The sequence below is a fragment of the Myotis davidii genome, unplaced genomic scaffold (assembly GCF_000327345.1).
Source record: "Myotis davidii unplaced genomic scaffold, ASM32734v1 scaffold363, whole genome shotgun sequence".
In the NCBI taxonomy this organism is placed as follows: Eukaryota; Metazoa; Chordata; class Mammalia; order Chiroptera; family Vespertilionidae; genus Myotis; species Myotis davidii.
Genome location: NW_006294069.1, coordinates 2,881,266 through 2,894,813, shown reverse-complemented (window position 1 = coordinate 2,894,813; position 13,548 = coordinate 2,881,266). Strand labels below are relative to the sequence as shown.

Below are 13,548 nucleotides of genomic sequence, written 5' to 3'. Positions count from 1 at the left end.
AGGAGGGGGTGGCGTGGGGGTGGGAAGGTTAGCCCAGGGGTGATGGGGAAGGACGACCCCAGGGACACATTTGTAGGCCTAGGGGAACCAGACGGCTCAACCTGAACAACCCCGGGGCTTGCTTTCATAGGCCTGCAAACAGAACCACAGTTCAGAATTTTAAGAGAATTATTTAAAACCTACCAGACCCACGAAGTGATAATGAAACGCCCATTTTTCTGAAAACGACTCAACTGGAACAAATCCAAGACTTAAGTACTTTTCCAGAACAGCCCTTGAAGTGAACCCGTGTGTAATTCTGTTCAAATCCCTCCGGGAAGCCTGGCTCTGAGGCTCGTGGAGACGACTGAGGCCAGGGTGCAGGGTTCCCGTGGAGGGCCCAGGAGGGACTGTGCGGCCAGGCCTCAGGGGACACGGGAAAGCGAATTTGCCTCATGGTGGTGGTGGTGGTGGCTCAGGCACCTGCCTGTGCTCAGCCGGGGGCTTTGGGGTCCAGGGTAGAGGACGAAGGGAAAGGACCTCCCAGTCCGCCAGGCACAGGGCAGTGATGGAGGCTTTGGACGAGGTCCCCCCCACCCCAAACCCCCTTTCCATTCGGTGCTCAGCCTGGGCTGGGGAAGGCGGGGCAGGCCAGCCCCAGAGCAGCCCCAGGCAGTGTTGCCGCGTGGTCACAGCCTGGGGCTGGAGAGAAGCAGCAGCCCATCATATTCAGCATCCCCCGCACCGGAGGCGAGGAGCACAAAGTCCTCTCTGAGACCAAGTTCCACATGCAATGGCTTCCGTCAGAGAAATTCAACTCTCCGGCTCTCACAGGAAATCAGGGCCCTCCAGTACTAGTACTGCCCCTCACCCCGCCCCCGCCTGCTCCTGTCATAGTGAAAGGCTGCAGAACTAAAGGCTTGATTCCCAGCCTCCCCTTTGACCTCCCTCCCCGCTGATGGCTGGAACTGCAGCAACCATCATGGGACCATGAAGGAAAGAGCAAGACTTGTGAAGCCATCCGTCCTGATGCCACTGAGCTGCTGAAACAATGCTGCAGTGCCTTCCTCTGAGCTTTCGAATATGTGAGAAAAAAATGTGATCTATTATCCAAATGTGCAAGATCAATATGGTATCCCCCACCTCGTCTCCTAACAAATATCTCTCTACACACAACTCAAGTGCGGGAATCCAGATCACAGGAGAGAAGCCCGCAGGAGAGGGGGGCCCAGGGTTAGGACCTACGAGCCCGAAGTACTAGTTCCATCGTTTCCACCCAGTATTCACCGGGGGACAAAGAAGCCTGGGAGTGTGCAGAAGCTGATTTAACTTCCAGCTGCCATGAACGTGGAGCAATGATCGGCCAGGAAAAGTAGCATGGGGCACACACTCATGGGGACTGACGGGTGGGAGGCTGGAGACCTCTCCCTAGAGCAGTGGTTCTCAACCTTCCTGATGCCGCGACCCTTTAATACACGTCTTCATGTTGTGGTGACCCCCAATTTCATCGTCACAAGTTGAACATAATTAAAGCCTAGTGATTAATCGCAAAAACAATATGTAATTATATATGTGTTTTCCGATGGTCTTAGGCGACCCCTGTGAAAGGGTCGTTCGACCCCCAAAGGGGTCGCGACCCACAGGTTGAGAACCGCTGCCCTAGAGGTACCCAGGTCAGGCCCGGGCCAGTCACCAGGAGGAACCCCGGTCACCCCATCCCGAAGAAAGAATGAATGTCCTACGATGAGCAGGCTGGGAGGGGGCTCACCAAAGGGGCCTGCAGGCAAGTCCTTGGCCCACACCAACACCCCGTGTCCAGAGGAGGGACACGCACAGAGTCAGCCACCTGCCCCGTGGGTGCCAGAGTGGGACCGGCTCTCTTTGCGGTAACACAGAGGAAGCAACCGCGGCTCATCTTTCTCTAATACATTCATGGTGTTATTTTTAACATTTAGAAATTGAATCTATCTGCAATGTGTTTCTGGATGCACATGGAAAGGGATGGGAATCTAATTATGTCAGCTCCAGTTGTTAAATAAAACCTGTCCTTTTCCCCATTGAGTTGAAAAGCTACCGATATTCAGTGTCCATTCTTAGGTCTGTGATCCCTCTGTCAGGTTCCACTTATCTATTTACTTATTCTCTGTGTTCTGGTGTCAATACCCTCCTGTTTCTATTGATTAAAGTAACCTTATAGTTAGCTTTCCCATCTGGTCGGCCAGCTCCTCCCACTACCCTTGCTATTCTCTTTTAAAAAAACATTTTGTTAAACTATTCTTTAACTTCTTCATGAAGTTTTTTTTTATTGAAATGTGTATCTGTACCATAAAATTCAACCTTTGAAAGTACACAATTCAGTGGCTTTTAGGATATTCATAGAGTCGTGCAGCCACCCCACCATCTAATTCCAGAACACTTTCATCACTTTTAAGAGAAACCCTGCACTCATTCGTGGCTCCTCCCCATTTCCTCGCATCCTCCCCAGCCCATGGCAATCGCTGCTCTACTTTCTGTCTCTGTGTGTTCGCCTGTTCGGGACATTTCATATAATCATACGCTGTGCGGCCTTTTGTCTCCGGCTTCTTTCACTTAGCACCATGTCTGCACGGTCCATCCATGTGGTAGCATGGGTCAGTGCTTCTTTCTTTTTAAGGCTGAATATATTCCATTTTATGCTACTTTTTGTTTACCCAAGGATAATGATAACATTTGAATTCACTTCTTCCCAAAAACTCCATTGGGAATCAGATAGTTGCCATACTTACTAATTTGGAGGGATCACGATTCTTATCTGCCTCTCTGCTCTTGTCTTACTTCTTGTCCTGTGATAAGATTGTATAATTTCCTTCATGATGGACCTATAATTAATCCTCTTATAAAATTTGTTTCTAGGCATTTTATAATTTTTGTTGCAATTCTGAATGGATTTTCCTCGTTTCTACTTCTAATTAGTCAGTGTAGAGTAAAAACTACTGATTTATTTTGAGTGTAAACTATTGATTTACTTTGTGTCCTATCACTTCCCCAATTTTCTTAGTAATCCTAGTGGGTTGTTTTAGTAGACTCTCTTGGACTTTCTTGCTATACCATCACACCATCTGCAAGTAAGAGAATTTCTTCTCTTTTCCAATAGGAAGAGTTGTTTTATTTTTGTGCCTCATTACATTAGTTAAATACTATACAAGATTATGAATGATGGTGATGATGGGTATTCCTGGTTTGCATCTGGATAGAACATAGCTTCAGTGCTTTATCAGTTAATATAATATTTGATTTCTATTTTTTCCTCTTTTTGGTAATTTTATAATTTTAAAGTAATTTCCTTTTATTCTTATAATACTTAAACTTTCTATTTAGCCGATATTTTTAACCTTGGAGAGGAAGACATTTCAAAGCAAAGTAGGCAAAAAACATGCTTAAGTTCACATATAAAATGGTTTTTGAATGGCAAAATATTATATAAAATGTAAAGTCAAGGAGGAAATTATTTTCAACCTATTTAGTATCCCTAACAAATCAATAAGAGAGAATCATTTAAGAAAAAATGAGCAATGGATTTAAACAGGTAATTTTTAAAAGAGGAAACCTAAATAATCAACGAATAATCAAGATAGGAAGCGATACTCAAATGTGCAAATTAAAATAATAAAATATCATTCTCCATCTAGTATACTTGCCAAAATGATAACTACCAGTACTATTCATGGCAAGCAAGGACACAGGAATAAATGAGTATAAAAGACTGTGACACTTTTGGAATATAGTTTGGCAATGTCTATTGAAATTCAAAACACACAAACCTACTTTGGGAAACCTACCCCCTGGTAATAAAAGCATCACATACATAGAGGGGTGTTTCAGTATTGCCTGCAGTATGAAAAGCCAGAAACACGTGGAATGTCCATCAATAGGTGAATAATTAAATAACAATACAGGATATAATGGGGTTTTATTAAGCCATGAAAAATAATAAAGTAAAATCTATATCTACTGATCTGGAGGGATGCCCATGATACTCTTTTAAGTGAAAAAAGCCACACGCAGAGTTATGGGTAAGAGCCTATTTTTGTTACTAAAAACAAAACAAAACATAACCCAATGTCAAGTATGTGTTTATAGGAGCAGGGAGAAAGGAAGGGGTTTGTTTGACATGATGGCAAGGGGAGAGATTTTAATTTTCCCCACACCTTTGTATTAATTTGTTAACATATATTATGTGTGCTTACGTAATTAAAAACGGACAAATAAAATTTAAAGGAGGAGGAATTGGAACCTGTCTCGGAAACATCAATGCATTTAATCCGATGTGTTGTGGACCGAAAAGTTCATGGCTTGTATAGACTGATTACCTTTCCTCTTTCAAAAGGGCAGGAGCAAGAAAGTAGGGTGGGCTGGAATGAGGGGAGAAGCTGGGAGCCACAGGTATACCAGCCCAAGGGCTGGGAGAGGGAGAGGGAGAGAGATGGAGGAACAGGGGGTGTGTGGAGGGGAGCGGGTCAGAGAGAATGCGCTGGTACCAGAATCAGCTCCTGTGCCAGGGAGCAGAGACTTCGGGGCGAAGGGGGATGCTGCCCCTGGGGTCCCTGAGGCAGTGGCCTGGAATGAGAGACTCCTCCGGAGAGTGGGGGGATTCTAACATCCCCCGCGTGTTTCCTGGGGCTGCTCAACAGACCGTTGACCTAGAGGTGCCTGCAGGCCCTGATGAAACCTCTCCCAAGGTCTTTCAAATATCCTGGAGCAGGTGGGTGGTTCATTCATTCATCGAATAATGTCTATCCTGGTCAGGAGAGCCATGGCCCCGCCCACATGCCGCGTTCAGTGTGGTGGGGCGGCCACAGCCCAGTGCTGGTCCCTGTTCCCACCTGGCCTCAAGCTCAGTTTTGGCTGAATGGGGTGCTAGGAAGGCTGGGTTTACCAGACCAGCTTTGACCTGGACCACACCTGGGCTGACGGTGGGGCTGGGGATGGAGAGAGAAACACCAACTGGGTCCGCAGTCGGCAGTGGTCTGGAAAGGCCTGGTGATGTCCCTGTCCCCACTCCCAAGGCTGCCTGCTGGGAGCTGCCTGCTGCCAGGAGCCTGACAGCTTAGGGAAACCGGCCTGAGAAGGAACCCAGATGGAGGCAGCAGCCCCTGGCAGCTTGGGGGGCTTCCTAGAGGCAGGCAGGGCCGAGTCTTCCTGGGGCTGCCACAGACTTGACCTTGAAGCCACGTGAACCAGGAAGCCACAGAAGGGCTGGCATGGGGCTGGCAAAAGGGCTCCCCAACCCCTGTCCCCAGACTCAGGACCAGCGATAAGGCTGATTCCAGGTGGCCCAGGCCCATGGTCTCCCACAGTATCCGGCAGCCGCCGGGGGCCTCTGTGAGTGCACACCGGGTCAGTAAAACAGCACAGATCCCGGCTCCTGCACAGGCTCATCAGGGAGGACAGCACAGTCACCAGGATCGCTCACAAGCAGCGGGGGCAGTCGGCCTGCGGGTGGCTCTCTGGCGCCCTTCCTTGCAAACCGGGGACACTCTGGCGTCTACGCACTGAATGGCTCTGCTTGTCCTGCCTCCTCCACCAGCACCTGTTCCTGCCTCCCTGCCCCGACTGTGGTTGCCCCAAGCTCAGTCCTGCCCACCACAGGCATCCCACCCATCCCTAGTGCACCCTGCTCTTGGTGGGTGCAGACACCGCCTGAGCCTCCACAACCTGCCAGAGCCATCAGCCTCCGCGGTCCTGCTGCCCCTGGCGAGACACGGGGGCACCTGTCGAGCAGAGGGCGGCCTCCTCTGCTGGGCACTGGGAGGATGACCACAGCCTGTGATGGGCCTGGCACAGGAAGCAGAGGGAGAGCGAGTGCACAGAGGGGCCTCCACATGGCCTGGCCTCTCTCGGAGCGTATGGGCTGCTGCTTCCTCACCCATGTAACCATGAGGCCATCTGGGTCTGTGTGGCTGAGGAGGAGATGGCGTGTGCGTGTGTGTGTGTGCGTGTGTGCAGGTGTGCACCATCGAGATGCCGGAGCAGAAACGGCTGGAGGGCCGCTCTGGGTGGGGGCCTCGGGCCTCCCCTCCTCAACCCACTCAGCCACATTCTAGACCCGACAGTGTCCACAGCCTCTGTTTCCATGGCTGCGGCTCTCCCCTCGGCCTGAGGGACCCTGACTCACCCTGACTGGGCTGGAGCCCGAGAGAGCCCAGCTCTGAGGGTGGGAACGGGAAAGAGGGAGGAGGGAGCCGCTTCTCCAACCAATTCCCCCAGGCTCCCTCCAAGGCCAGCCAGCCACAGCGCCCCCGCACGCTAGTTCCAGCCTGCTCCCCTCACTCCGCCTGCCAGCCTCTGCCTGCAGGTGGTCCCTACAGGGCTGGTCGGTGGCAGTGATGGCAGGGACGGTGAACTCATGGCCAAGGAAGGCCTGCTGCTGCAGAAGGAGCCGCGTGAGGCCGAGGAAAAGATGCCCGGAGAACAGATGCCAAGGTGCTAACTGCCGGTGACGTTTGGGAGGGCAGACCTATAGGGAATTTTTTTCCTGCTAAATTATATCTTTTGACAACCTTCACCATTTTATAATAAACACGCCGTACTTCTGTAACAAGAAAAAAACCACCCCCAAATGGTACAAAGATAGGCAGCTGTCAGGTCATGATCCAGAGACAGACGCCGAGGGCCCCGCGGAAGCAGCTGCGTGTCTATTTTCTTGGATCTAAAAGCCCGGCGTCAGGATGAACCCCTCACCCCTCTGGCCTTACCTCACTGAGGACCCTCAGTCCCCGAGTCTTGGGCTGAAACTCAGGCACTTCGGGGCAGAAGGAGCCAGAGCCCAGAGGGCAGGACGCTGCCTGTTGGTCCCAGCTCTGCCACACAGGAAGCCCCTCCTTCCTTCTCTCTGGGCCTCAGGCTACTCATCTATAAAATGGGGCTACTAACCACCTGCCCTGTCCACTTTCGGAGCCTGTTGTGAGACCAGGAACTCTGAAAGCAAAACTATGAACATGAAAGCATCTTGCAAGAGACATCTGCCACGCCAGGTACTATGCCAATTACCAGTGGGCGGAGCTCCCCTTCTGATGGCGGGTACCTGGAAGGCACCCACGTCAGGGCAGCCACCACAGGGCACAAGGCCACTTTCCTCACTAGGACCAGGGAAGCCAAGAGCCCCCTTTATTGAGACACAAGACGAGGGTTGAAAAGAGATGATACAGGCCTACCTCGAAAAGACACATTTTCATACTTTGCCCAAAATCTCAACAGACATCACATTTCTGCAAAGATCCAGTGCTGTTCACTGCATCCCCACCCCGACCCCCGGGTTAGCGCTTGTTTGTGAAACATGCCCTCAGGCTGCAAACAACCACTGTGCTGAGGTCCAGCCACCCACGTGGGTGCGGGCGGGGAGCCGGGGCACAGAGAGGGATGAAACACCAGTGTGAGCCCCGTGGAGAGTGTGGCGGCCTTGGCCTGGTGCCCGCCCGTGGCACTGGCTGGCTGATGGCCTGAAGGTCAGTGCTATTCCGGGAGAGGGGACAGGGGTCTTACCTCTCCCACGGGCCCACGTGTAGACTCGACTGGTCTCTGTGCTTCTGGGCTCTTGCTCCACCGGTTCCACAGGCAAAGGCCGTAAGTGGGGGTAATCAGTGCGGCCGGGGGTCTTCAGGGGCAGGATGTACTTGGGGAGCCCTTTGTAGAACCAGGCCCCTGACCTCTTCCAGACCTAAGAGGGGAGACACCCGCTTAGAGCCCGGATGCAGAGCAGCTCCCTGCTCCAGGCTCCCACGCAGAGCCCCCTCCCCTCCTGGTGCAACGTTGGATTGTCTCAGTAGGTGCCCCGGCTTCCTCCTGCCTGCCCCTTCCCCGGAGGCTCTGGCAGCTGGAGGAAGGGGCGGGCTGGGCCAGCAGGGACTGGGGCTGTGTGGACAGGGACTCCGGATGGGACAATCCGCAGCGGGCACAGAGCAGAATTCAGAGCAGCAACAGAGAGAGGCCCCTGCACCCAACGGCTACTTCCAACCACAGCCAGTGCTCCCCAATCTCCGTCCCGAGGAAGGAAACACACTGTGGCCTGCAGCAGGCGTGGGAGTGTGAAGGGAGGCCGACCCTTTCAGGCAAGAGGAGGCCTTGGCGGCTTGAATCCCGGGTCTGTCACGCAGCAGCTGTGAGCTCTGGACACACCCTGACCCAGTTTCATCACCCCAGTGTCATCACCGGGATGTAGGAACAGTGCCCATCTCCCAGGGCGGCATGAGGATCAGACGCGCAAATGAACGTAGGCCCAGGGCCCAGTGCCGGGCACCGAGCAGCCCCTCGACAAAGGACGCTCACGACTGTCACTGTCCCCCTCCTCCTCTCATCGACAAACGGGGCCAGCTTTTCGGCCCGTGGACCAAGTCCCCAACTCAAAAGGGAGAGTTAAAATGAGAAGGCCAGAGTCTCCCCAGACTCCCTCCGCACCACGTTCGCTCCGTGGGCTGTCAACAGGGCTCCTCACACACAGAACCCAGCAGAAACAGAGGGTCCTGACGACGCACACGGGCAAGCACTGGGTTGAACCAAGCGGTGACTGCAGGAATTCTCAGAGCCTTGACTGTGCCAAGCCCACCGGGCTCTCCAACAGGACGAACCACACGCGCTTCCCACTTGAAACCAACCTGGCAAGTTTTCCTAGAGAAACTCAGCCCTGGTCCAGGGTCTGCATAAATTGAGCCCTTCGCGGTACAGCACCGATGCTCACTCAGTGTGTGATGGGCATCTGTTTCCCCCAGCGGCCAGCAGTCACCTCTTTATGCTCCCGAGTGCGGGGCACAGGACCAGAGTCCAAGCCCTGTCCCTGGCATGAGTTGCTCATCCTCCCTCTCAGCTACCTTGTGCAGAAGGGCCTGCTTTTGTGGGGCCTTTGAGTAACTGAACCCCGTCTGGTGGATGACTGCTTCGTGGGTCCCTCTCACAGCCCTCCTACAATACGTAACAATTATTTGAATGGGCAACACACGCACATGATTTAAAATTCAAAAGCACACAATTGAAAAGTCTCCTCCCCATTCCCAGAGGCACCTGGTGTGTTAACAGTCTTTGAGGAAGTTCTATTATTATTCCCACTTTCCAGATGGAAAAACTGAGGCCCTGACAACTTAAGCCACTTGCCCGAGGCCAACCCGTCACTCTACTGGCCTCTCCTCCGCACTGGAGGCCGCAGTCTCGCCCCGGAAGTTTACAGACGCTCACTAAACGTGGCTGAGCAGTGATGAATCTTCAGTGGGTTCTCAGCGTGGACACTAAGCGTCCTGCAGGATGGACGCCCGGAGGGGAGGGAAGTGCCGTACGGGGAGAGAAAACTCGCATGAGTAGCAGCTGCCAAGGCCGCCCTGTCCCTGCAGAGCCGTTGCCTGGCGCCTGCGTGCAGGTGCCCCAGCGGGAGGCAATGGGGAGGGTGAGTGACTCACTCGCCTCCCTCTGCTAAGCGAAGGCCTGCTCATCCATCAGCCCTGCCTTTGCCTGCCCCCCCAACCCGCCCCCCCAGCACATCAGCCTCCTGTCCCCCAACAGGGGGACAGCGGGGGACCAAGCGAAGAAGCTCTCGAGAGCCATGTGTGAACGGCGGGGCTGGGTTGGCTTAGGACCCCGCGCCCTGCCTCCCCACCGCTGCCATGGAAACTGCAACCCCCCACCCCCTTTAGAAGAGAAATGCATACACAGATTACAAAATGAGGATAATAACAGAAAAGTCAAATGAAGCAACTTTAGGTCACTCGTAACATTGCCACACAGAGGGAGCCCCGTTGAGCACTGCTGTGAATACTCTACACCCTTTCCTGGGCATATGCACTTTCTTTATTTTTTAAAGAACTTCATGTAGTTTGTTTTTGCCCCCACTTAACTTTATATCGTAGCTGCTATGTTATAATATTCTGTGTTAACAGTAATGGTCTTCACCATCAGGTTTTCATGGCTCCACAGTTTGGATTTGTGAAATTTACACTAGCCCCCCACGGATGGACATTTAAATTGTTTCCGCTTTTCCCTTTAGGAGCAGAGCTGCAACCATCACTTGCACACACGTCACTGCCTGGGACCATCCAGGGGAGCGGAACTGCCTGCCAGGTCAAGGGGTGTGTGTGCATGAGATGACGGCGTATGTTTTTTTCTCCAGGAAGAAAAGCTGAGTCCCCAGTGGGGCGCTAAGTGTCAACCACACTACCTTTGCTGGTGGGACCCAGGGTCTGGTCTGGGGCCCAGCTCAGGAGCAGTGCCCCGGGGGTGATGGGCTGGGGGAGGCCTTGTCAGGTCCTGAGGTCACCAGAGTTAGGTGCTGCAGGGGGACGGGTGATGGGGACCTGCTTCCACCCCTGGGCACCCCGTCTCGGGTGGAGGGCACACTCCCCTCCTGCCTGGCCAGCCAAGATCCTGTTTGAAGGGAAGTGGCTGGGACCACCCTGAGGGTGGCTCAGAGATGTGGCTCACTCTTCATTCTTGTGTGGTTTTCAGCTTTCAAGTGGGATCATATAGTACAGTATATGTCCTCAAGGTTCATCCATGTTGCAACATGTGTCAGAATTTCCTTCCTTTTTCAGGCTGAATAATATTCCGTTGTATGGATATACCACAGTCTGTTTATCCGTTCATCTCTTGCTTCCACCTTTTGTCTGGCACTTTCATCTTTATCTGTCTCTCCCACTAGGATCTACCACCGAGGGAGGGGCAGGGTGCTTCTGCTCACTCCACTGTATCTTCAGGCTCCCGGCACACTCCTGACATAGTAGGTGCTCAATAAACACTGTTGAGTGGCTGAACTGGCAGCATGGGTTGTTGGTTGGAATGTGTTTCTTTCCATAGCCTGCTGCCTTCCTGGGGAAGTGGCCTGAGGGTTTCATCCAAGTTCTTGCAATTAATCAAATGGATTGACTGTTTCAGATGAAAAGAGGAATGTAGAGGAAGGGCCTGCCGGTGCAGAGCAAGCTGCCGTGAGCCTCCCTGGCCATGGACTCCAGAGCACAAGGCAGCTGCATGCTCCCGGTTCCTCCCCCAGCACCAGGGAGACCTACAGCCCCAGTCGCCTGCCCAACCTGGTTATTTTATCACAGTCAGGCCCCACGCTATCAGCCTCGCCTGTTGTAACAGTTCATCTCCATCCTCTCCCCCCTTAAAAAACACTGATCAGCCAAATGCTTTTGGAAAACAGTGTAACGAGCACAGGATTTAAACTATTAGGTTGCATTGCATGGAACGGCTGGTACACCATTCTACCTTTCTAATGGTATTCAACCACTTTTGACCTATAACCCTGTCAACTTCATACGATTCACCCCGATATTCATGCTCAGCAGAGGCAGGGGTCCCACGGGTCTGCCAGCCGGCAGTGCCTCCCCAGGGCCCAGTGGGCAGGTCAGTTACTCCCTGAGCCCCCTGTAATGGGGCCCGAGGTCTGTCTGCTTCCCTCCTGCTAGCATTGAAGTCCGGTGAAGGCCTCATGACATCATGGTGGGCAGAGACCTGACCAGCCCAGACTGGCCGGTGACCCTGGACCAGCTGGAGGAGCAGCACTTTTTGAGTCCTTCCAGCAGGGTATACGGGTGCATTGCCCCGCGTGGAGGGCACACCGGGGTGGAGGTGCATAAACACGGTCAGTATTTGGGGAATGCCTTCCACACGGGAGAGCAGGACTGGTGAGGCAAGGTGTGAGGGATCCCAGCTCGGCTGAGTTTGGAGCCGCCACCCCTCCCCCCACGCCAATCCATGTGCATCTTCGGGCCTCCTCTCCCCTCCATGCCCACCCTCACCCTGCAAAATGCACAACAGTAACTTTTCACGTGGTTTCTGCTCCCTGCACCCAGGCCCGTCCCCCACAGCCTGGCATCAGTGCCTGGCCCCCTCCCCCAGCACCATGGCAGGAAAAGCCCTCCGTGGGCGTTAATCCCCACCCCACCCTGGCTAGGGCCACAGAGCAGGAGAGGGTCGCTATCTGGAGAAGCTGTGCGAGGCTGCAGAGCCCTGCTCTGCTCCCCGCGTGTGGTTTGCTGTGATAAGGCCAGCAAAGCAGCCGACTTTGAAAATGCCATTTAATGAGGAAAGACCCCCACAGCCGCCATGGCACTCGCCTGGGGTGGCCAATGGCATTCAGTCCTCCCCGTGGCACCGGCGTGTGCTCTGCTTCCAGGCCTTTCATTACGATTTCAGGCACGGCCAGCCCGACTGCAGATACTGATGGATATTGGCCAAGCTGTGCCCAGGGAATTTTAATTACCACGATAACCATCGCTAATCACTGGCATTTCCTGGAGAAGGTGGTAATTGCCAGGCCCTACTGGAAAGAAGGGGAGGCCTAGGGGAGGGAGGGCAGGGGCAGCCGACCTGTGTCCCTGTCCGGTGCTCCGCCCCTTGTGTGCGTGACCATCTCTCCCGCCCCCCACGCGGGTGGGGCTGCACCTGCATGAGCTCAGGTGCAGACTCTCCACCCCTCGCTCCACAGGCTGGGACAGGGGGCCAGTCAGTGGCCTTTGCACACGCTGTTCCTCCCACCTGGAGTGCCCTTCATCCTCGTCTCCATCACAGCGACATTTCCCCCAGGAAGCCTTCCGTGCCACCTGGTGCAGACTCAGTGCCCGCCCATGCTCCCGGGGGCCAGTGGCACGGCTGTACAGCACGCGTCACCAGCTAGGAGGCTGCGAGCTCATCAAGGGCAGGGCGGTGCCGGAGCCAGCCCCGCAGTCCCAGGACCAGCAAGGAGCCTGCACGTGGCAGGAATGTTACTGACTGACTGACCGGCTGAGCAAACGGAGAAGACAAAGCAAAGCAACTGTCCCCGGGGGACGAGCCTTGTAACCGTCTTCAGGGAGACCACGTCTGTCTGCCTAACAAGCTCCAGGCTGCCCGGTCTTGAAACCCCACGGGGAATGGCATGTTCTAGGACAGTGGTTCTCAACCTTCCTAACGCCGCGGCCCTTTAATACAGCTCCTCAGGTTGTGGTGACCCCCAACCACAAAATTATTTTCGTTGCTACTTCATAACTGTAATTTTGCTACTGTTATGAATCGTGATGTAAATATCTGATATGCAGGATGTATTTTCATTGTTACAAATTGAACTTAATTAAAGCATAGTGATTAATCACAAAAACAATATGTCATTATATATGTGTTTTCGTAGGCGACCCCTGTGAAAGGGTCGTTCGATCCCCAAAGGGGTTGGGACCCACAGGTTGAGAACTGCTGTTCTAGAGGGATCTTCTTGCTTATGCTTTGGTCTTTTTAAAAAGAGCCTCTTAGAGGAAAACCAAGATGGCGGCATAGGTTAACCCCGGAGTTTGCTGCCTCGAACAACCACTTCAAAAATACAACTAAAAGACGGAATGGACATCATCCAGAACCACAGGAAGGCTGGCTGAGTGGAAGTTCTACAACTAGGAGGAAAAAGAAAAGCATACCGAGACTCAGAGAAGGCGCAGTGCTGAAGTGAAATACTCAGGTACGAAGTGCACGCAGAGCAGGCTGGCGGTGGAGGGCGCCGTTGTCTGTTTCAATTGGGAGGGAGTCTCAGACTCTGAGCTCCAGATCCGGGTGAGTCTCTAGGGACCCAGACTCAAATGGGATTGC

The 13,548-nt window shown here is 53.4% G+C and overlaps 1 protein-coding gene across 7 annotated transcripts in view; it reads right to left on the bottom strand.

The window, feature by feature from the left end:
• Positions 1-13,548, bottom strand: part of RPH3AL (rabphilin 3A-like (without C2 domains)) — a 103,321-nt gene that overhangs the window by 17,013 nt on the left and 72,760 nt on the right. For 5 of the 7 annotated variants that reach the window (XM_015566770.1, XM_015566774.1, XM_015566772.1 and 2 more), the window contains one exon: positions 7,501-7,675. The exons of the other annotated variants lie outside the window; for them this stretch is intronic. In XM_015566770.1, the coding sequence (XP_015422256.1) occupies positions 7,501-7,675 (175 nt within the window). The remainder of the gene's footprint in view (positions 1-7,500; positions 7,676-13,548) is intronic. 7 annotated transcript variants of the gene reach the window in all.